Raw genomic sequence first — 25,247 nt, forward strand, 5'->3', positions numbered from 1 at the left:
CTTCCTTCCTTCCTTCCTTCCTTCCTTCCTTCCTTCCTTCCTTCCTTTCTTTCTTTCAAATCTAACATGCTATGCAAGATCTTATTTACACCTACATATGGATTTAGAGTTCAGATTGTGGAGTGCCAAACACATTCTGGCTTTTGAACAAGCACTTTTGCAATTCTGCTATTTCTACAATAGACCCCAAATCTTTCATATTCTTAATCTCAGTGTGTCCTGAAGAAAGGAAAATCTATGAACACCTGATGATGCCCGAACTTGCCTTTTTAACCCATAAGATCAAAGAAAGGAAAATCTATGAACACCTGATGATGCCCGAACTTGCCTTTTTAACCCATAAGATCAAAGTATTACAGATAATTACTATAATTTGGTCTGGGAGCAAAACTGGCTCCATCATGCCACATTTACTAATTTACTATTCTTTCACTGTTAACCCACCTGAGAAATAGGATATTCTCTTGTTTAAACTGGTAAATTGGGGAAGGTTTCAGATTTGCTCTCAGATCTTTTTTTTTTTTTTTAAAGATTTTATTTATTTATTTGAGAGAGACAGAGATAGCGAGAGCAGGAACACAAGCAGGGGGAGTGGGAGAGGGAGAAGCAGGCTTCCCGCGGAGCAGGGAGCCCAATGAGGGGCTCGATCCCAGGACTCTGGGATCATGACCTGAGCTGAAGGCAGCCACTTAACGACTGAGCCACCCAGGCGCCCTGCTCTCAGATCTTTTAAAAAAACATTTTTTTTAGAGTTTATTTATTATTTTTAGTAATCTCTATACCCAATGTGGGGCTCAAACTCACAACATCAAGGCCAAGAGTCACATGCTCCTCCTGACTGAGCCAGCCAGGTGCCCCTGCTCTCGATCTTTATTTATTTATTTATTTATTTTTTAAGATTTTATTTATTTATTTGACAGAGAGAGACAGTGAGAGAGGGAACACAAGCAGGGAGAGTGGGAGAAGAAGAAGCAGGCCTCCCGCGGAGCAGGGAGCCCGATGCGGGGCTCGATGCGGGGCTCGATGCGGGGCTCGATCCCAGGACCCTGGGATTATGACCCGAGCCGAAGGCAGACGCTTAACGACTGAGCCACCCAGGCGCCCCTGCTCTCGATCTTTAAATGGCATCTTTACTACTGTTAAAGATATGCAGGTAGAGAGAAAGGCAAGGAAGAGGAGCAACAGCAGAAGAGGAAAGAAAAGAGGAAGGGGAAAAAAGGGAAAAGAACTGGGGAGGAAGAAGGGTGGGGAAAAGAAAGCACATGGCCCTTCTGGAAGCTCATGAACCTCAACCTTCCTGCTGTTGTCCTTTCTCTGAGGCAGCTGAGTTCTGCAATACCCTGAAGACAGCTTTTTAACAGGGGTTCCTTCTTTCTTTTTCTTTTTCTTTCTTTCTTTCTTTTTTCTTTTTTCTCTTTCTCCCTCTCCCTCCCTCCCTCCCTTCCTCCCTTCTTTCCTTCCTTCCTTCTGTCCTTAAAAGATATATTTATTTATTTGAGAGAGAGAGAGAAGGACCCCATGAGTGGGGGAGGGACAGAGGGAGAGGGAGAGAGAGAAACTTAAGCAGACTCCCCACTGAGCACAGGAGCTTAAGGCCGAGGCCAGGCTCAACCTCAGGACCTTGAGATCATGACCCTGAGATCATGGCCCTAAGATCACGATCTGAGCCGAAACCATGAGTCAGCCATTTAACCGACTGTGCCACCCAGGTGCCCCTTTAACAAAGATTTCTAAATTCATTCACAATACAGTTAAAATGAAATCAACACTAAATTGGTAGGGAAAGTTGAGAGCACAGGGAAGGAGTAGGAATAAGTTACCAATAAGATGAGGCCAAGTTTTAGGGTCTCTGGGCTTTTCAGGAATTTATGATAAAATCATTGCTGTGCTAGAAGAAATACTATATTTGCTCACTCTGAAGCAATCACCTCGTTAGTTCCACATGGGAGTTGTCATGAACCAGCACAAACAGTGTGTACGGGTTCTGTTTTACCCTTCTCATAAAAACTTCAAACTTGGTCTGAATCTCATTGTCTAGACGAACAACATATTTCTCTGCTCTCTGATAAGCTGTCCCATTTTCCTCCAGACCCAAGTCTACAAGGACACCTGCCAAGAAGAAAAAAAGAGTTTATCTTTTCATGTACATATATATAAATGAAATAAACTGAAGTTCAATGTCAACTGATATACTGGGTAGTAGCCTTATGTATAGGTTTACAGAGCAGATATTTTTCCTTTTGCATATTCCCCACCCCAATTTTGATGAGGAAATACCAGATTTCTTTTCCTTTAGAACCCCCCCACCCCACCTCCTACACCTCACACAAAGGGCAACAGGGAACGAATGATCTGCTACGTTAAGTAGAAGTGGTCGAATGTATGAGGCGTCTGTCTAATTAAATTCTATTTACGTTGACGTGTTGCTATGACAGGGACCATAGGCCACTCAGATTATAGCCCTTGACCTGATTAATAGAATCACACAAGCCTTCTTTACCCCCAAATTCAACAACAAAACATATAGAAGAAAAAGGAAAATAACGTAAGATGTCCATATATGCCGTAACTAGACTGTGAGCTTTTTTAGGTAATATTTTACTCATTTTATATAGTGACAGTTTTGCATAGTATCTAAAGTATGGCAGTCCTCAATGGATGTTGGATTATGTACCAAATTGATAAAATGAACCAAATTACCCAAGATTACTATATCAAAATATCAGAAATGGAAATTTCAGTACTGTATCATTACCTCTGTCTATAATATAATTACTTCTACATTCAAACATCTAAAAAGTTTGAGGCACATGAAGGTGTTGTTGGGATAATCAGTTAAAACATAAAATCCTCCTTCCAAATGAAGAGACAAAATGATAATTATGTGAGGTGAAGGATGTGTCAACTAACCTTATTGTGATAAATATTTCACAATATATACAAGTAGCAAATCATCAAGGTGTACATTGTACACTTTAAACTTACACAATGTTATATGGCAATTATATCTCAATGAAGCTCACGGGAAAAAACCCAAACCAAGGGCAACCCCCTCTTCCAGGCCTTTAGCTACATGGGGGGAAGGACCAGCCCCCGCTGAGGTGAGAGCCTTGTGACTCAAGCCCACAGCCCTCCAAGAAGGAGAAGGAGCCAGAAGGCTAATTTCAGGGTTAGATATGTCATGGGGACCTTGAGGATCAGCCTGGGCTCCTAGGGCTAGAGGGTATCTATTCAACATCTAATATCAGCCAAACCCACCAGCCACAACTATGTGAAAAAAAAATTAAAATTAAAAAGAAACAAGTTAAATTAAGAGATTTTATAAAATTATGTTGACTTAGTTTTGTTTATCTAGCTTTTCTTTTCAGATAAAATCAGCTCAATTAACAATGACATGCAATTAACATCTAGATGCTGTACTAGTAATAGCTCTAAATAGTATAAAAGAAAATAGGAAGAATGTTTTACCATATGAAAAATTCATTATGCAAGAAAAGGTGAACAGAAAGGTCATTTTGCTTTCAAACATTTTTCACGAGAAGACTTTACCCAGACATTGTTTTCAATTTCCACCCAAATGTAGTCAAATGTTATTGTGACTATACCTGAAAGCAATCAAACATTTAATGTGGCAGGTATTCTTATTTTTCTGAAAGTGGATTGCTTGTAAAATGCATTCAGTATTCCATAGTGGTTTATTGAGCTTCCATTATGTATCAGGTACTATGTCAGGTATTGTGCTAGTCATGGGGATGCACAGGAGAGCAGGACAAAGGTCTTAACCTCATGAAGCTTTTGATGGAGAAGATGGATAGTTTTGACAAGTGTCATGATGGGAGGCAAGTACATACTATGGGAGGAGGTGATAGAGGAGGTGAGCAGAGAAATAGAGAGAGAACCTACTTAATCTCTGGGGGTTTCTGTTTCCTTAATCTGTATAATAGGGAGAAGAGTGCCAGTTGAAAGTAAGTCTATATTTCCTAAGTTTATCCCTAGGAAATAAGCAGTGCAAGTTAATGGTAACTTACTATGAAAAGATCATAAATAATTCATAAGGAATAAAAATATTTCTTATGGATAATTAAGAGTTGACTACATTTTAAAACAAATGAATAAAGACCTTTGACAGGTCAGTTTCATACATGCCCTAATGGAAAGCAAAGTTCCATGAATCTAAGAGGTTGTTCTCTTAGATATAACATGTGTATTGGTCCATAACTATGCAACCATCTGGCTCTGCAGTGGTGAATTTGGGTGGGGAGCAGGCACATCATAGGTACTTGATTTTTTAATTTCTAACTGGGCATTTTTAGTAGGTAATTCTTACCTTTAAAGTTTGTTTTAGACTTGCTTTTATTTTTAAGTTTTGTTTCTTTCCTGGTTATGAAAGTGATAGATACTCATCTTGGAAAAACTGGAAAGTATAGAGATATATTAAAAAGAAAAATTTATCCATAATTCTTTAACTCAAAATAAGCGACTGTGAACATTTCTGTGCATTCCTTCCTGTGTCTTTTCCTATGCATATTGTGCTACCTAGCATTTTATAATTGTATATCCTGATATTTTTCACTTCTAACTGTAAAATAAGAAACAAAACTATCATTATTTATTAATAATATGTCTGTGTAGAAAATGCAAAACAATCCACAGATAAATCAAATATAAAAATTTGGTTAAGTTGATAGAATCAATATCAATTTATAAAAATTAACTGCATTTCTATACATTAGCTGCAAACAGTTAAGAAGTATATATTTTTAAAAAAACATCGGCAATAACATAAAAATATTAAGTATCTAGGAATAAAGGTGTATAAGATCTCTATAGAGAAAATGATGAAACGATTAATGACATTAAAGAAGACCTAAATAGAGCTATATCATAAAATATAGTTAAAAATAAATTCTCCTCAAATTTATCTAGAGACACAATGTAATTCCAATAAAAATTCTAGTTTTTTTTTTTACCTTGAAAAATTGTTTTAAAAATGTATATAGCAGAGCAAAGGACCAAGAATAGTCAAGACAGTCTTAAAGTAGAAAAGGTAGGACAGATTTGCCTTTCGAGAGACTAAGAATTATAGAGCTGTATTACTAAGACAAAGTGGTTTTGGCACAGGGGTAGACCACAGAAAGAGAACCCCATACATATGGAAACTTGGTTAATGATAAATCTTGCATTGCAGATCAGTGGTAACTTTAATAACTGGTGAAGAACCAAGAAATTATGTTGGATCTTACCTTACCCCAAAATGAATAAATACATAAAATCAGGTGGATTAAAAACTTAAATGTAGAAGACAAAGCTAAACATTTTACACGACAATATAGAATAACTGTATGAACTCCTAGAGGATTTCTTAAGCACAAAAGTCCAGAGGATAGATAAATTAAACTTAAGAACTTCTCTTCAACAAAGACATTACAAATAAAATGACAAGCCTCCTAAATCCATAACAAGTATTACTAATGAAGGATTTGTATTCAGAACACATAAATTACTCTTACACACCCAAGAGAAAATGAGCAAAAAAAAGCTTAATAGACATTTCCTAAAATAAAAAACCCAAAGGCTAGGGCGCCTGGGTGGCTCAGTCGTTAAGCGTCTGCCTTCGGCTCAGGTCATGATCCCAGGGTCCTTGGATCGAGTCCCGTGTCAGGCTCCCTGCTCAGCGGGAAGCCTGCTTCTCCCTCTCCCATTCCCCCTGCTTGTGTTCCTGCTCTCGCTATCTCTCTCTCTGTCAAATAAATAAATAAAATCTTTAAAAAACAAACAAACCCAAAGGCTATTCAAAATATGAAGAGATGTTCAACTTCATTAATAATAAGAAAAATACAAATTAAAACCACAACAAAACGGAACCATATAGAATTAGTTAAAAATTTTAAAACAATATAATTGTAAGAAAGAAGTTGATGGGAAAAAAAATCCATATGTATCTCCTCATTTCTGCAAAAGAAAGACCAGAAACTAAAGAGATTAATAACCTACAGGTGAGTGGGTGGAAAAGTGGTAGAAAGGAGAGAAAGGGAATGGGGTAGGTATCAGTGGGGACAGACACTTCTCCAAATATACCATTTTGCATAGCTTTGGCTCTTAGAACCATAGCAATAAACAAAAGAAATCAACCAAGGATCAGGGCAGAAGATGCAAAGGTAGGCAAAATGGAAGCCAAACAATAACAAAGGAAACCTAACGTAACCACACTGAAGGGGATGAGGATGAAAAGGACAAATGTAAGTAAAGTAAATCAGTGTTTTGGCTGGATACTCTACTGCTAAAGACAAAAAAACTGTACTAAAGAACTTCAGTTAGCAAATCTGCTTGTCACAGGGGTATGGGTTAGCAATTGCATAACTGCTAGAAAAAAATCAAAGAAGTGAATATATTATAGATAAGGAGAACTAGGTTTTCCCCTGTCATAGAAAGAATTTACAAATAAAGGGGAAAGATTAAATTAACTTTGTGGTGTTCATACATCAGTACCAATTCATATTTTTAAATACAGATAGATAGATACAGAAATAAAGAGGAGTGTGTGTGTGTGTGTGCATGCACGCATAGGTTAATAAACATACATTTATTTCCTACCTCTGTCTACTGAGTGAGCCCAGGAACAATGACACTCCAGTAACGATAAGCACACTTAGCCTTGATTTTGGTTTCTTTCTTTCTTTCCTTTTTTTTTTTTCTTAAGATTTTATTCATTTATTTGACAGAGAGAAAGAGCACAAGCAAAGGGGAGGTGCAGAGGGAGACAGATAAGCAGATTCCCCACTGAGCAGGGAGCCTGACATGGGGCTGGATCCCAGGACTCCGGGATCATGACGAAGGTAGATGCTTAACTAACTGAGCCACCCAGGCACCCCAGATTTTGGTTTCTAAATAGCATTCTTCAACAAAAGGAATCAGAGTTCCTTAGAGAAGAGTTTAACTCAAGGTTTGTGGTAGGGAAATTAAAAATAACTTTGGAATGTCTGTGGTTCCAGAAAATAAGGAAGAAGTACATAAAAAGGGATAGTGAGGGGCGCCTGGGTGAATCAGTCGGTTAAGTGTCTGCCTTTGGCTCAGGTCATGGTCCCAGGGTCCTGGGATCAAGTCCCACGTCAGGCTCCCTGCTCAGTGGGGAGTCTGCTTCTCCCCCTCCTTCCCACTCATGCTCTCTCTCACTATCTCTGTCTCTCTCAAATAAATAAATAAAATATTTTTAAAAAGGGATAGTGACATATTAAAGGAACACAAACAATGAAGACTCATTAATTATAACAAATGGACCACTCTGGTGGGGAATGTTGATAATGGGACAGGCTATGCATATGTGGGGGCAAGGAGATTATGGGAAATCTCCATACCTTCCCTTCAATTTGGCTGTGAACCTAAAGCTGCTCTAAAAAAAATAGTCTTAAAAAAAAGACAAAAGAGTCTACCCAAAAGGGCTTCCAATGGCCAAAGTAGAAAACTTGAGAGCAAAATAAGTAATGATAGTTGGAAATGACCTATAGAATAAAATAAATGTTCACGAATCCATGCTGATATAAATAAAGGAGTAGAAAGAGCTCCTCCTTACAGAAGAATTCAATTAATGAATTTCCACTAATAAGTATAGGAAAAATGATAGAAATACAAAGTTACCATTATGCAAATAACACAATAAGCAGCAGGCAAAATCCACTGATAGATGCTAAAATTCATGATTGAAGGTATGTTAGTATAATGTCAGAGTATTCTCCCTATATTTTTATCAACTACCAAGAGGAACACAATAATATTACAATGGAGAAACCTGGCAGATACCACCTTAATCAAGTGATCAAGGTTAACATCACCAATAATAAGGCATACCGACATCATGTTCCCCTGATACCATGCACTGAGAAGGACACAATATCACTTTTGTGGTCTTCTTGACAGATACAAATATCCTCAATCTAATTGTGAGAGACCATCAGACATTCCCAAATTGAGATTTTATACAAAACAACGGACTAGTATTTGCCAAAAAGTGTTAAGGTTATGCAAAACAATGAAAGACTGAAGAAATGTCACATTTGTAGGAGACTAAGAGAACACAATAATTGCATGTAATGTGGGATCCTGGATTGGATCCTGAAACAGAAAAAGACATTAAGGGAAAACTGGTGAGGTCTTTAGTTAATAGTATTGTTCCAAGATTGATTTCCTGTTTTGATAATTGTACTATAGTTATGTAAGTTGTCAACTTTAAGTGAAGGTGGTGAAGAGTATATGTGAACTCTCTACTATTTTTTGACAAATTTACTAAGATATAGTTCACATACAATTTGCTCATTTGTAATATATATTTCAATAGCTTTAGTATATTCACAGAGTTGTACAATCATTACAATCAATTTTAGAGTATTTTCATGGCCTCCAAATGAAAGCCCATACCTTTAACCATCATTCCTCAATTCCCCCTTGAGTCCCCCAGCCCTAGGCAACTACCAATCTATTTTCTCTATAGATTCACTTATTCTAAACATCTAATATAAGTGGAATCACAACAATATATGATCGTGTATGACTGGCTTCTTTCTTTCTTTTGACTTTTTTATTGTTATGTTAATCACCATACATTACATCATTAGTTTTTGATGTAGTGTTCCATGATTCATTGTTTGTGCATAACACCCAGTGCTCCATGCAGAACGTGTCCTCTTTAATACCCATCACCAGGCTAACCCATCCTCCCATCCCCCTGCCCTCTAGAACCCTCAGTTTGTTTTTCAGAGTCTATCGTCTCTCATGGTTCATGACTGGCTTCTTTCACTTGGAGTAATGTTTTCAAGTTTCACCCATGTAGCATGCATCAATACTTTATTTCTTCTTATTGCTGAATAATATTCCATTGTATGGATTATCACATTTTATATACCCATTCACCATGGACATAATGGACATTTGGACTCTTTCCACTTTTTAGCTATTATGAGTAATACTGCTATAAACTTTTGCATACAGGTTTATATGTGAACATATGTTTTCACTTCTCTCTCATTTCATATCTAGCAGTGGAATTGTTTTATTACATGGTAATTCATTGTTTAACCATTTGAGAAAATGCTAGACTGTTTCTAAAGTGGCTATGCCATTTACATTACCACCAGCAGTGTATGAGGTTCCAATCTCTCTACATATTCAACAACACTTGTTATTGTCTCTCTTTTATTATAGCCATTCTAGTGCATGTGAAGTAGTATCTCATTGTGGTTTTGATTTTCATGTCTCCTTTGGTTAATAATGTGGAGCACCTTTTCATGTGCTCACTGGTCATCCATATATTTTCTTTGGATAAATGCTTCTTCAGATCCTTTATACCCATAACCTAATTAGGCTATTTGTCTTTTTATTATTGAGTGGTAATAGGACTTTAAATGGTGTGGATATATGTTCCTTCTCAGATACATGATCTGCAAAGAATTTCTCCCATTTTCAAAGATATCTGCAAATGACCTATCTGATTAAGGGTTAGTATCCAAAATATATAAAGAACTTTTAAAACTCAACACTCCCAAAAATGAATAATCCAATTTAAAAATGGGCAGAACATGTGAACAGATATTTCTCCAAAGAAGACATCCAGATGGCCAACAGAAAAGATGCTCATTATATCATTCATCATCTGGAAAATGCAAATCAAAACTACAATGAGGGGTGCCTGGGTGGCTCAGTCAGTTAAGCATCTACCTTCAGCTCAGGTCATGATCCCAGGGTCCTGGGATCAAGCCCATGTCTGGCTCCCTGCTCAGTGGGGAGCCTGCTTCTCCCCCTGTCCCTCTCCCTGCTTTGGCTCTCTCTCTCAAATAAATAAATAAATAAAATCTTAAAAAACAAAACAAAACTACAATGAGATATCACCTCACACCTGTCAGAATGGCTAACATTACCAACACAAAAACAACAGGTGTTAGTGAGGATGTGGAGAAAGGGGAACCCTCTTGCACTGTTGGTGGGAATGCAAGCTGGAACAGTCACTGTGGACAACAGTATGGAGATTCCTCAAAAAGTTAACAATTGAGCGACCCTACAATCTAGCAATTGCACTACCAGGGTTTTATCTAAAGAATACAAAAATATGAATTTAAAGGGATACATGCACCCTGATGTTTATAGCAGCATTATCTACAATAGCCAAATTATGGAAGCAGCCCAGATGTCCACTGACTGATGAATGGATAAAGAAAATGTGGTATATATATACAATGGAATATTATCCAGCCATAAAAAAGAATGAAATCTTGCCATTTGCAATGACATGGGTGAACCTAGGGAGTATTATGCTGAGCAAAATAAGTCAAAGACAAATACCATATGATTTCACTCATATGTGGAATTTAAGAAACAAATGAGCAAAGGAAAAAAAAAAGAGAGACAAACCAAGAAACAGACTCTTTACTATAGAGAACAAACTGATGGTTACCAGAAGGGAGGTGGCTGGGGAGATGGGTTAAATAGGTGATTAAGGAGTACACTTATCCTGATGAACACTGGGTGATGTATGGAAGTGCTGAATTACTATATTGTATACCTGAAACTATTATTATACTGTATGTTAACTTACTGGAATTTAAATACTTTTTAAAAATAAAAAAATAGGGGCGTTTGGGTGGCTCAGTCAGTTAAGCGTCTACCTTCCACTCAGGTCATGATCCCAGACTCCTGAGATCAAGTCCCGCCCATGTGGGGCTCCCTGCTCAGCGGGGAGTCTGCTTCTCCCTCTCGTTCTCTCCCCATGCTCCTGCTCTCTATCTCTGTCTCTCAAATAAATAAATAAAATCTTAAAAAAATAATTTTTCCCATTCTGGGCTTTCCCTTTCACTTTCTTGATGGTGTCCTTTGAAACACAAATGTTTTAAATTTTGATTGTGTCCAGTTTATTTTTTTATTGTTTGTGTTTTGGAGTCAAATATAAGAAATCATTGTTTAGTCCAAAGTCATGAAGATTTTCACCCATGGTTTCTTCTAAGAATTTTTAGTTTTAGCTCTTATATTTAAGTTTTTGACTCATTTTGAGTTACCTTTTGTTTGTGAGGTGGGAGTGCAAATTTCTTCTTTTGCATATGGATATCCAGTTGCCCCCCACCATTTGTTGAAAAGATTCTTTCCCCATTGAATGGTCTTGGCATGCTGGTCAAAATTCAGTTGACCACAAATAGGATTTATTTCTGGACTCTCTCAATTCTATCCCATTGATTTATATGTCTATCTTTATGCCAGTATCACAATGTCTTGATTACTGCAGCTTTGTACTGTATGAATTTTAGGGTCAGCTTGTTAATTTCTGCAAAGAAGCCATCTGGGCTTTTGACAGGGAATGCACTGAATCTGTAGATCCATTTAATGAAAATTGCCATCTTAACAATGCCTTCCAATTCATAAACATAGGATGCCTTTCATTTATTTAGGTTTTAATTTCTTTCAACAATATTTTCTAAGTTTTACACTTATTTTGTCAAATATGTTCCTAGGAATTTCATTCTTTTTGATGCTATTATAAGTGGCATTGATTTCATTAATGTATTTCTTATACAGTTTTTGTGACTTTTTTTGTAGATCTAAAATTATTTTAAGGTAAAAAAAAAAATTAAAGAAGCATGACCATAACAAATATTTGCAACTGAAACACATACATTGCTGATGGGAGTGTAAACATAACCACTTTGGAAAAAAATTTAGCATTATTTGGTAAAATTTAAAATGTATATAATCTATGCCGCAACAATTCTACTTTCAGAAAAACTCTTCTTTTTGTGTACCAGCACTATTTGAAAAAGTAAAAAACTAGAAACAACCCAAATGTCTATCAGTAGTAAACTGATTTTTTTTAATGTGTGATTACTAAAAAGCAGTAAAATGAATGAATTACAGTTACACATATCAACAGGATCAATCTCACGGATGTAACGTTGAGTGTAAAAAGTAAATTTCAGACACATGCATGGATTCCATTTACAAAAGGTCTAAAGGATTTGAAATTTAGCAATATATTGTTTAGGAGTTATATTGTTTATATATTAATATAATTAATATAATATAGATTAATATATAATGTTTAGGAGTTAGCAAAACTATAAATAAAACAAGGAAATAATAAACAGAAAATTCAGAATAATGGTTACCTTTGAAAGAAGAAAAACATTAACATCAGGGAGGGAAATAAGAGTCCAGTGTTCCTTATTTTATTTTATTTTATTTTTTAAGATTTATTTATTTATTTATTTGAGAGAGAGAGAATGAGAGACAGAGAGCACGAGAGGGAAGAGGGCAGAGGGAGAAGCAGACCCCCCACTGAGCAGGGAGCCCGATGTGGGACTCGATCCCGGGACTCCAGGATCATGACCTGAGCTGAAGGCAGTCGCTTAACCAACTGAGCCACCCAGGCGCCCCTAGTGTTCCTTATTTTAATAGGTACATAAATGTTTGTTATATTGTGATTTATAATATCTTTTATAAATTTTATAAATTTGATTCATTCAATATTTAAAATTTCTTAAAAGGGAAGAATGCAAATATCCATGGTTTAGAAACTATTTGAAAACATTAATAACTATACTAAATTCTATCTGATGGGCATATCATCAATGAAAAGCAACTATTTTCCCCTCATTTTCTATTTTGAATACTATAGAAAAGACCAGTGCAATACCCTTCAATTAGATTCACCAGTTGTTAATATTTTGTTGCATTTGCTTTTTCTCTTTATTACTTTTTATTATTATCATTACTGTTATTGCTGAATAATTTGGTAATAACATATCATAATATTCACCCCTAAATAGTTCAATATGTATTTAATAAGTAAAGCAAAGGCAGTTTCCTACATAACTTTATTTTCTCATAGGAATTAAACTAACACTGATATAATATTCTCTAATACCAACCCCCATTTGAGTTTCACTAATTGTCCCAGGGTTGTGTTTTTTCTTTTTCTTTTTCGATCTAGGATCTAATCAAGAATTATGCATTGCACTTGGTTGCCATGTTTCTTTATTCATAATTAAAAGAGCCCCCCCTACCTTTTTTTTCTTTTTGGTCTTTTCATTGATTTTTTTTGTTTTAAGATTTTATTTATTTGACAGAGAAGAGCACAAGCAGAGGGAGAGAGAGGGAGAAACAGGTTCCCTGCTGAGCAAGGAGCCCAATGTGGGACTCGATCCCAGGACCCTGGGATCATGACCTGGGCCGAAGGCAGCCGCTTAACCGACTGAGCCACCCAGGCGTCCCATTCATTGATGTTTTTTTAAATGCAGGTTGTTTTGTAGAATGCCATATAATCTGAATTTGTCTGGGAGTGTCCTTGTGATTAGACTCAGGTTAAACATTTTTGGCAATGACACCTCATAGGTGACATTGTGTACTTCGCTTTGCTCATAATGTCAATCTGTCCTATAATTGGAGAGGGCAAAGTTTGATTATTTGGTTATGGTAGCGCCTACTGGCAAATCTCTCCATTGTAAAAATACATTTTCCTTTGTGTAATTTTTAACATGTGGGATGACATTTTGAGACTGTGTGCATATTTTTTCCCAAATGACATTTTACTTAATAATTTTATTTATTTTTTAAAGATTTATTTATTTATTTATTTGAGAGACCGAGAACGTTCATACATGTGGGGGGAGAGGCGGAGGAAGAGGGAGACAGAGAATCCTCAGACTCCCCACTGAGCCCAGAGTCTGAGGTGTGCCTGGATTCCAGGACCCTGAGGTCATGACCTGAGCCCAAATCAAGAGTCAGATGCTCTTGATTTTGGTCGGTCAGAGCCACCCAGGTGCCCCTATGTAATGATTTTAGTATCTCTTGATGATACTGGTCATAATTAGTAATTACATTGGTAATGCAAAATAGAGATTTTCTAATTCTATATATTTTTCTACATTTAGTAGCTGGTACTCTTTTGTAAGGAAGGGTTTGCCCCCAACCCCTCACATCTCCTGCCCCTTTGTTTTGTTTTTTTGTTTTTTTAGTATTACCTAAGGACTCATGGATTTTTTTTAAAAAAAATTCAATAGGTTACAATCCATTAGCATCATTCCTTTTGATACTCAAAATAACCAAATTTGGCTAGTAAAAGCCCCTTTGAACAGGCTGCTATGTCCTTTTGAAATGTCCCCATCAATCTTGGAGTACTTTCTCACAAGATTCCAGACTGTTCCCACCTCAGAGCTGAGACAGTGGAGAATGGTATTTATAAGCCAAGATCTATTAGATGGTAAGCGTACATACTGATACTGAGATGTCACTATTTTTTTAAAGATTGTATTTATTTATTTGACAGAGAGAGAGAGAGCACAAGCAGGGGGAGTGGCAGGCAGAGGGAGAAGCAGGCTCCCCCCTGAGCAAGGAGCCCGATGAGGGACTTGATCCCAGGACCCTGGGATCATGATCTGAGTCAAAGGGCAGATGCTTAACTGACAGCCACCCAGGCATCCCTGAGATGTCACTATTTTTAAGACCTTTCAGTGCACAGAGTTAGGAAACATTTTTAATTTTTTTTAAATTATGAGTTCATACTTAAATCCAATTTAAATCTAAAAGGAATATTCCTTTTCCCCATTCCATATTTGAGGCTCCCTTCTTTCATGTGAGAACCCTGGTGCTCAACAACATTAAAATGTTTACTCATTTGCTCTACCCTGTGATATACATAAGATAGTTTTAAAATTATCAACACCACCCTCAACAATATATGGGTTAAAATTCAAAATTCATTTTCAATTTTTTGTGCTCTTAGGATACATCACATTGAGAGTGTACAATAAGAAAATTGTGTTAAAAATACTTGAATTAGGGGCACCTGGGTAGCTCAGTCGGTTAAGCATCTGCCTTCGGCTCAGGTCATGATCCCAGGGTCCTGGGATCGAGCTTAGCATCGGGCTCCCTGCTCAGCGGGAAGCCTGCTTCTCCCTCTCCCACGTCCCCTGCTTGTGTTCCCTCTCTCACTGTGTCATTCTCTGTCAAATGAATAAATAAAATATTTTAAAAAATACTTCAATTAGTTCTTTTTGGTGTGTGACTATGTTATTAATTTGACATGAAGTTAGGTTCATTTATTTCTGTTTGCATTCAATATTAAGTTTTTTCCCATTTTAACTTAATTTTTAATTCATAATCCATCTATAAGGATTGAAAGTTATACTCATCTCATCTGTATCTCTTCTACCTAATATAAATAATGTTTCACTAGCTCCTGGTTTACCCTTCATATTTTGTTTTGTTTTTCAAAAATATGCACAGGGGTGTGGAATCTGAAAATGGTCGGAAGTGCTAAGAAAAGGCTGTTCTGAGAAAGGTCCCTTTCTGTCTTCTTGATAATTTCTTTATCACAGTTATATAGGGCCCACCTGGGGTACTGATGGTAGTAGCCCTGAGAGATTCAGGGTCATGTCTGCTTAAATAATAAACCTTACTTTTTTTTTTTAAAGATTTTATTTATTTATTTGAGAGAGAGAGAATGAGATAGAGAGAGCATGAGAGGGGGGAGGGTCAAAGGGAGAAGCAGACTCCCTGCCGAGCAGGGAGCCCGATGCGGAACTCGATCCCGGGACTCCAGGATCATGACCTGAGCCGAAGGCAGTCGCTTAACCAACTGAGCCACCCAGGCGCCCAATAAACCTTACTCTTAACATGAATGAAAAGTTAGAAGGCATCAGGAACTCTTATTTTGCAACTCACTGAGTTCTAGAACAGAGCCAGTGGTGGTTGGGAAGCCCTGTGTTCCCTAAGGGTGATTAATCTGAAGTTGGGGGGCACCAGAGGCCGTGCCTCAGTCATGAACATCTCCCATGGAAATAACCAAGTTGACACATCCCTGGAGAGGAAACTTCTTGGATGACCAAGGACTTCAAGCAGCCTGATTGTCGCCATTTGCACCCCCTTCTCTTTACTGAAGGTTATAGGATCCAGATGTGCTTAAGGAAAACTTGAGCACTATCCTGTAGTCTCCTTGATGGGATTAAAGAGAAAACAACATCATGTCTTCTGAGGCCATTATTCTAAAACCTTTAAAGGGGAAGCAGCAATTTTTCTACCATCCGAGGGTCTTGAAGGAGAATAAAACCAAGAACATACACACCATGGGAAAATTGGACAGCCACATGCAGAAGAATGAAACTGGACCATTTCCTTACACCACACACAAAAATAGACTCAAAATGGATGAAAGACTTAAATGTGAGACAGGAATCCATCAAAATCCTTGAGGAGAACACAGGCAGCAACCTCTTCGACCTCAGCCGCAGCAACTTCTTCCTAGAAACATCCCCAAAGGCAAGGGAAGCAAAGGCAAAAATGAACTATTGGGACTTCATCAAGATAAAAAGCATCTGCACAGCAAAGGAAACAGTCAACAAAACCAAAAGACAACCGACAGAATGGGAGAAGATATTTGCAAATGACATATCAGATAAAGGGCTAGTATCCAAAATCTATAAAGAACTTATCAAACTCAACACCCAAAGAACAAAGAATCCAATCAAGAAATGGGCAGAAGACATGAACACACATTTCTCCAAAGAAGACATCCAAATGGCCAACAGACACATGAAAAAGTGCTCAACATCACTCGGCATCAGGGAAATCCAAATCAAAACCTCAATGGGATATCACCTCACACCAGTCAGAATGGCTAAAATTAACAAGTCAGGAAATGACAGATGTTGGTGGGGATGCAGAGAAAGGGGAACCCTCCTACACTGTTGGTGGGAATGCAAGCTGGTGCAGCCACTCTGGAAAACAGTATGCAGGATCCTCAAAAAGTTGAAAATAGAGCTACCCTATGATCCAGCAATTGCACTATTGGGTATTTACCCCAAAGATACAAATGTAGGGATCCGAAGGGGCACGTGCACCCCACTGTTTATAGCAGCAATGTCCACAATAGCCAAACTATGGAAAGAGCCTAGATGTCCATCAACAGATGAATGGATAAAGATGTAGTGTGTACACACACACACACACACACACACAATGGAATATTATGCAGCCATCAAAAAAATGAAATCTTGCCATTTGCAATGATGTGGATAGAACTAGAGGGTATTATGCTAAGGGAAATAAGTCAATCAGAGAAAGACAAGTATCATATGATCTCATTGATATGAGGAATTTGAGAAACAAGACAGAGGATCATAGGGGAAGGGAGGGAAAAATGAAACAAGACAAAAACAGAGAGGGACCCAAACCATAAGAGACTCTTAATCTCAGGAAACAAACTGAGGGTTGCTGGAGTGGAGGGGGGTGGGAGGGATGGGGTGGCTGGGTGATGGACACTGGGGAGGGTATGAGCTATGGTGAATGCTGTGAATTGTGTAAGACTGATGAATCAGACCTGTACCCCTGAAACAAATAATACATTATATGTTAATAAAAAATTTAAAAAAAAAGAACATATACACCAAGTCCATAATACCTTATAAGCATCAATGTCAAACACCTTTCCACAAAGATGGAAAGTCTGAATGAGTGGCCAGCATCCATCACTAGAAGTAGCTAATCAGCCTGAATATCACATCAGACTGATAATGATCAGGGAAATCTGAAACATCTAGATATTGTTAAAGATGACCCAGTAATCAAACCAATGCCCCACTATGCTGCTGTTTGTTTGGAGAGAACAATGCATCTGGCTTGTACATTCTTTTTTTCTTCCTTCCTTCCTTCCTTCCTTCCTTCCTTCCTTCCTTCCTTCCTTCCTTCCTCCCTCCCTCCCTCCCTCCCTCCCTCCCCCCCTTCCTTTCTTTAAAAGATTTTATTTATTTATTTGAGAGAGAGAGAGAGCACCCGAGTGGTGGGGAGGGGCAGAGGGAAAGGGAGAAGCAGACTCCCTGAAGTGGGGCTCGATCCCAGGACCCCGGGATCATAACCTGAACTGAAGGCAGACGCTTAACCAACTGAGCCACCCAGGCGCCCCTGGCTTGTATGTTCTTATCCCTTGATGTTTTTTAACACAGAATTTTATTTCTAAATTTTTTATTTCTAATTTTTATTTCTTGCTCTTCTCATCAAGAAGATATCTCAAAGAAAAATAAAACTACTCTCAGTTTTAACTGTTCATCTTCTCTTTGGATGGAATTAATTTCTCCAAAGTTCTGGTATGCAAAAATGGTTGTACTGCTTAAAAGAATATGAAAATCAAGAAAATATTAAATCATTAGAGCATGCTGAGTTTTTAAGTATTATGATAACAATGGGCATTCCTTCACCCTGGCAATCTCTTTTCAGCAGATAAATAACCTCCAATTGAAATAGCTGGTTAAAATCCCCACTGATTGTTTTCAGTGCTCACTGCACTGGGTTCCTTTGTCTCTTGGTGGCCCAGCTGGTTCCCTTCTGTCCTCCTCCTGGAGGGAATTCTTTAATCTGGGTTTGGTGCAGACTTGTGTGAATCTATACTACTGTGTAGTTTATTTGGGTGAAGGAAGAAAGCAGCACTAGACCTGCATTAAGAACAGTGTCCTGAACACATAGATACTACTTCAGAGCCCTGTGTGACTGACAGACACACCCAATACACACACATTGAAGGCCTTTACTTATAGCCAAAGTAGATTTCTGAAATATGGGGTTTTTTTTTTTTCATTTTTTATTTAAATTGAATTAGCCAACATATAGTAGTACATCATTAGTTTCAATGTAATTAGTAATGTTCAATAATTTATCATTATATGAAATACGGTTTTAATAACCAAATTTGTTTTTGCCAGAGGACTACCAAATCTCAAATACTGCTTCAATGGGTTCCTTTTATTTTTATTTTTATTTTTTTATTTTTTAAAGATTTTATTTATTTATTTGACAGAGAGAGAGACAGCAGGAGCAGGAACACAAGCAGGGGGAGTGGGAGAGCGAGAAGCAGGCTTCCTGCCGAGCAGGGAGCCCGATGTGGGACTCGATCCCAGGACCCCAGGATCATGACCTGAGCCGAAGGCAGACGCTTAAGGACTGAGCCACCCAGGTGCCCTCGATGGGTTCCTTTTAAAATAGATTTTAACTTAAAATTCAATTCAACAAAACATTACGAAAATTCAGTTTGACAAATATTTATTAAGTGTCTGCTGTGCCATCCATAGACAGAGATGTTCCCTGACTATTTTACTTTCTAGTTGTGGAGAAAGAGCACTAACAAACTCATAGCCACAACAGGGCTTTGAGTGCCCTGGGGTTGATGCACTGCAGGGGCTACTTGGGTGCGTGAGGGTGTGGAAGAAAAGCTGGGTAAGAATGTGTCTTGGAAGCCAAAGGAACTGCAGTGTTTAAAGGCAGTGACGGAGGTCACCTGTGCTCTCAAGAGTTCAGATAAGGCTTGAAAAGGTCTTTGGTAACAGTGGTGAGAATCCTAAAAGGGTGGGGGTGGGAAGTGGAGGCTGATGGGTGTTGAGGAGTGTTGAGGAGAGAGTGGAAGCTGAGGAAACAAGCTAACAATAGACCACTCTCTCAGTAAGTTTGGCAGTTAACCAGAGGAGGGTGAGCTGGAGGGTTAGGTAGGATTAACAGAGTCTTGTTTCATCTTTGAGAGAGTGGGGGCAGGTTTAAATGGATGAAATGAGCCCCAGGAAGGAAGTTACGAGATAATCAATAGTGTGAGGTCCATGAGAATGAGAAGGTGGGAGAGTCAGGCTTACATAGAGCTCTTTCCCTGATCAGGAGGGAAGGGGAAAAGGTAGTGTGTATGCAGTTAGGTTTTTAGATTTGGAAGCAGGAAGTTGTTATCTGACGTTTTCTTCTTTTGGGGGTGGGGAAGGGGAGAAGTCCATGGCATGGTCGTTTGCTAAGAGAGAAGGATGAAGACTTAAGTTTTGATGAAACAGAGTCTATAGTAGCCAGCCACTACGGGGAATGGGAGAAATCCAACTAGAGAGCTGAAAAAGAGTTTACGATGGCATCAGCTGGAAGGGTTGACTTTCTTTCCCCATAGTGCCCAACACTGTGAGTATGTAGGAAGAAAGTCTGTGGTCCAGCATTGGGGATATTGGAATGGATGATGCCGGGATCCAGGAGGGTCTGGGATATGATTATGGAGCAGGTGGTTGCAGAAGAGTATGGATGGGTGAGAAGCTAGGATCCTGAGCTTAAGGTCCTGAGAAGCCAGGATATTGGATGGATAGGCAGCACCTCTAGATGATGACAGGTTGGGATGCAGAGGCTGGGAGCCAAATACCAACATCTGCATACCAGGGTTGGGCACCGGGCAGCTAACTACGTGGTTGGAAATTGATTTTAAGAATGTTACCTTTAGGTACTTGTTGTGTTTGTACAAATGAATCTCTAGTGTTCCCCTGTTCCACCTCAGGAGAGTAGCTTCCTAGTACTTTCTTCTCTGGGATCCTGTTCCTTGCTGCCTGTCACTGCCCAATAAATAGTTTTTTTCTATTAAAATTTTAGGTGACTGACAAGGTGGTATGAGGTTGATGAGACCAAGAAAATCTATTTTAGAAAGTGAAAATGTCTTCCACTATCTCTTCACTTCCCCTCCTAATCTCTCCCACTTCCTTAAAAACCTCTTTACTTCTATATGGATAGAAAAAGCTACCCACATATCAGCAGACAGAAATATTTCTGTTTCTTATATAATCAGGCATGTGCTGAGGCATCAGATTTGTGTCACTTCCCTGAGCATGATAAAACAAGGAAGACCAGAAACTGTCCAATCTGCTCCCACTCACTGGGGACCCCCACAGACACCATTTAAAAAAGGTGGAAAATATGGACAATCACTAATACCTCCTTTTGTCACCTCAACCACCTTGAATTGAAAGTGGCTTGCATTTTGATCACACTGCTACCCTAGTGTTCCAATTTATAGAATTTGGGGTCTCTTTAGAATTAAAAGAATTACACTACCACATAAAAGGTGTTAAAAATGACATTAAAACAGAAGTATTTCCTGTAATCTAAAAATTCCTTATGCTGCTTCTCCATTGATCATTCCAACAGTTACAAATTCATTTTGGGCAAACTTAAAAATGTTCAATCCCTTTCACTTCATTTTTAAACCTTCAAATTCTTTCCATAATGTTTTCTTTTTCTTTTCTTTTTTTCCTCTCTGCCTCCCTTCCTTAATTAGAATGTGAGCTGAGGTATCACATCCTTTGCCTTAGAGCTGAGTCTGCACAACGTGATGGTTTCTGTTTTCACCTTTTCTTTCAGCTACACAACGGCTGCCAAGGATGTGGCCTTTCTGCATGCCCTGGCTACTTCTCCCTGCCAGGTGCTTTTCCTGGCCAACTAGCTGCCGAAACGCTTCCTTTAGGGAAAGGCAAATAGAACCAGAAAGCAGAGCACTTGGACACTGGTTTCCCCTCTATCCCGCCCCCTTCCTCCCTCCTGCTCTTCATTCAAACATTAGTTGAGCACCTCCTTGCACCTGGCTAGAGAGAGGCACAAATGCGGCACAAGGCATGCAGAAATGAAAAAGCAGTGCTTGTCCCCAGGACACTGCTCTCTGTGACCTTAGGCAAATGAAGCTCTCCTATAGAGTAACATGGTAAAATAGAAGGAAACTGAATCAGATGATTTCTTGAGAATCCTTCCTACTTGCATAGCTCTGATGTTGAGTTCCATTCGTGGATAATGTCTGCTTACTACTCTGCTGTGGACAATTTCTCTTTACACCTTAAATGTGCTTGCTCTTCTACTATCAATTGTTACGTGTTCCAAGAATATGAAGGTGTTTAAATATTAAAGCAAATAAGTTCTGGTGCCATTATGATATGGAATACTACATATTTATTAAAAATGATGCTTACAAAAACTTTTAATGATATAGAAAAATGTGCAAACTATAATGTCAGGTGAAAAAACAGACATAGGCAGAGAAGAAGCCTGCTAGGTATTAAGTCATTTGTTAACATTTGTGGTTATCCTTGAATAGTGGTATTATAAATGTTTAAATTTTCCTACTTTGGTTCTTCTATTTTTTAAAATAAAGAATGCAACTAATTTTTTTATAATAAAATGAACAAAGTTATTTTTAAATACATAGAAGTGATTGCTTTTGCAGCATAAAATTCAGTATGTATGTCAAAGCCAGATGTGAATAATTTTTAAGATATGCTTTGCCTTGAATTTTCCAAATTTGTCTTTAACATTGATTTTTTCCAAGCTTATGTCATTGGTCAAATTCTGGTATCTTTCTGAGGAGTTATAATCTTACAGTTCTCACTTTAGAAAAAAGGGCAGTGAGAAGGACCTATACAATTTCTTCATCTGTCAAAAATGCAGGGTTTTATTTAGGGTCTTGCATTTATTAAGAAAGGTGAAAGTATAGGTCACCAAGAGGTTATTTCAGGAAAAGGCTCTGCAGAGAGCACAACTGCTGACCATGGATGATTTCACCACTTGAAACAGGTGCTATGATGTGTTTGCTCAAGCATGATTTCAGATATCAGATCACAAACTCAGGAAGGCCACAAAGGCCAATTGGTAGAAATAAAACACCTATAAGAGAAGGCACTCCCTCCATGGTAAGGAAGTGAAAAATCCATAAAAAAAATATCTGGTGTGTGTTTGGTACAAGTATAACCTATCCATTTCCCACGATGGGAGCAGAGAGAAATGCAGAAATGGCCAGTAGCTGAGAAAGCCTAGAACTCACTCTGGTGAGCTCTGAAGAGAAGGCATCTGACTTTCTCCGGCTAATCATCTATAAGTCAATATTTATAATATTATTATATATATAACTTATTATAATAGGTCATTTTGTAAGTCATTCAGAATTTTAGAGGCTACAAAATATTTAGAGCTACAAAAACATTGTACTGTTTCCCAGGCACTTGGGTCTCGAGAAGGTATGGAAAGACTACATGTGTCAGTCACATGCAAAGAGGGAAAAATCTATGGTCTCTCAGCTCATTTGGCCCATGGAACTAACAATGGAAGATTTCTTTTAGAGTGTGCTATTCAAAGTGTGGTCCTCCCACCAATAGCACTGGCATCCCCTGGGAGGTTGTTAGAAACGTAGAATCTGAAATAAGTCAGACAGAGAAAGACAAATACCATATGATCTCACTTACATGTGGTATCTAAAAAACAACAACAAAAAAGAAGCTCACAGATACAGAGAGGAGATTGATGGTTGCTGGATTAGGTAGTGGGGAATGGGTGAAGGTGGTCAAAAGGTACAAACTTTGGCTGTAAAATAAGTAAGTCCTGGGGATGTAAGGTACAGTATGGTGACTATTTTTAACAATACTGCATTGCATACTGGAAAGGTGCTTAGAGAGTAAATCTTAAAAGTCCTCATCACAAGAAATGAAAAAGAAAAAAAATTCTGCAACTGTGTATGGTAACAGATGTCAGCCAGGCTTATTGTGGTGATCATTTCACAATATATACAATTATCAAATCATTATGCTATACACCTGAAACTAATACAAAGTTATATGTCAATTATACCTCAATTAATAAAAAAAGAAATGAGCTCGCCCAGGCCCACTAAGAGGAACCTGCATTTTAACAAGATCCCCATGTGATTTATATGTGTACTAAAGTTTAAGGAGCACTGTATCATAGGTATGAAACATATAAACTACATTTTTTTACATATAAACTATATTTTAAGCTCTTATTTGTTTTCAAATATATTGAAAATAAATTTTTTTTTTTAAAAAGATTTTATTTAGGGGCGCCTGGGTGGCTCAGTCGTTAGGCGTCTGCTTTCGGCTCAGGTCATGATCCCAGGGTCCTGGGATTGAGCCCTGTGTCAGGCACCCTGCTCGGCGGGAAGTCTGCTTCTCCCTCTGAGAGAGAGAGACAGCAAGAGAGGGAACACAAGCAGGGGGAGTGGGAGAGGGAGAAGCAGGCTTCCCGCGGAGCAGGGAGTCTGATGTGGGGCTCGATCCCAGGACCTTGGGATCATGACCTGAGCCGAAGGCAGACGCCTAACGACTGAGCCACCCAGGTGCCCCGAAAATAAAAATTTTTACTGTGGCAAAAAGATTTATCCTCCAGTTAAAACCTGTGTGTGTGTGTGTGTGTGTGTGTTTCTCTCAGCTAAGGTACTCAGAAGCAACTTGACATTTGTAATTTCCTTCTCAAACCTAGCTTACAAATGCAAACGTTTTCAGCTGTCCCAGTTTTCTGAATTATTTACTGCATCTTCTAATTCTAGGCAAATTTTATGTTTGGAAAGGACATTATTTACCAAAGACTTCTAAAATTTTTGCTCCCTACCTTTTTCCATTTTCTGGGAAAAATGTTTTTTCTTCCATACTCATTCTAGAAAGTCATTAGGAGAAATTCTAACTTTGTATTTTTTTTAACTAGGCTCCCTGCCCAGCGTGGAGCCCAAAGCAGGGTTTGAACTCACAACCCTGAGATCAAGATCTGAGCTGAAATCAAAAGTTGGATGCTCGCAATGTCCACAATAGCCAAACTGTGGAAAGAGCCAAGATGTCCATCGACAGATGAATGGATAAAGAAGATGTGGTATATATATACAATGGAATATTATGCAGCCATCAAAAGGAATGAGATCTTGCCATTTGCAACGACGTGGATGGAACTGGAGGGTATTATGTTGAGTGAAATAAGTCAAAAAGAGAAAGACATGTATCATATGATCTCACTGATATGAGGAATTCTTAATCGCAGGAATCAAACTGAGGGTTGTTGGAGTGGGGGGTGGGGTGGGAGGGATGGGGTGACTGGGTGATGGACACTGGGGAGGGTGTGTGCTCTGGTAAGCGCTGTGAATTGTGCAAGACTGTTGACTTAGATCTGTACCTCTGAAACAAATAATGCAATATATGTTAAGAAAAAAAAAAAAGAAGAAGAAGGTAGGGGGAGGGGAAGAATGAAGTGGGGGAAATCGGAGGGGTAGACGAACTATGAGAGACGATGGACTCTGAAAAACAAACAGGGTTCTAGAGGGGAGGGGGGTGGGAGGATGGGTTAGCCTGGTGGTGGGTATTGAGGAGGGCACGTTCTGCATGGAGCACTGGGTGTTGTGCACAAACAATGAATCATGGAACACTTCATCTAAAACTAATGATGTAATGTATGGGGATTAACATAAGAATAAAAAAAAAAAAGTTGGATGCTCAACCCACTGAGCCACCCAGGTGCCCGTAACTTCGTATTTTTCTAAGGAGGTGTTATCGTTGTTCACATGAGGGATGGTGATCTGGTTTCTAGTTTGAAAATGTGCTGGTAGTGTGCTAAATATCTATGAAGCCACCTATGAGAATGGGACCTATCCAAGCCATATAAGGAGCTCAGGTGGCACA

At 38.4% G+C, this 25,247-nt stretch overlaps 1 protein-coding gene across 1 annotated transcript in view; it reads right to left on the reverse strand.

Moving 5' to 3' along the window:
- The window catches only part of GREB1L (GREB1 like retinoic acid receptor coactivator), a 269,620-nt gene that overhangs the window by 49,326 nt on the left and 195,047 nt on the right, over positions 1 to 25,247 (reverse strand). Inside the window, exon 19 of the mRNA XM_034996030.1 lies at positions 1,929 to 2,109. Within this exon, the coding sequence (XP_034851921.1) occupies positions 1,929 to 2,109 (181 nt within the window). The remainder of the gene's footprint in view (positions 1 to 1,928; positions 2,110 to 25,247) is intronic.

The sequence above is a fragment of the Mirounga leonina genome, unplaced genomic scaffold (assembly GCF_011800145.1).
Source record: "Mirounga leonina isolate KUSES-001 unplaced genomic scaffold, KU_Mleo_1.0 Mir_93, whole genome shotgun sequence".
NCBI classification, from domain to species: Eukaryota; Metazoa; Chordata; class Mammalia; order Carnivora; family Phocidae; genus Mirounga; species Mirounga leonina.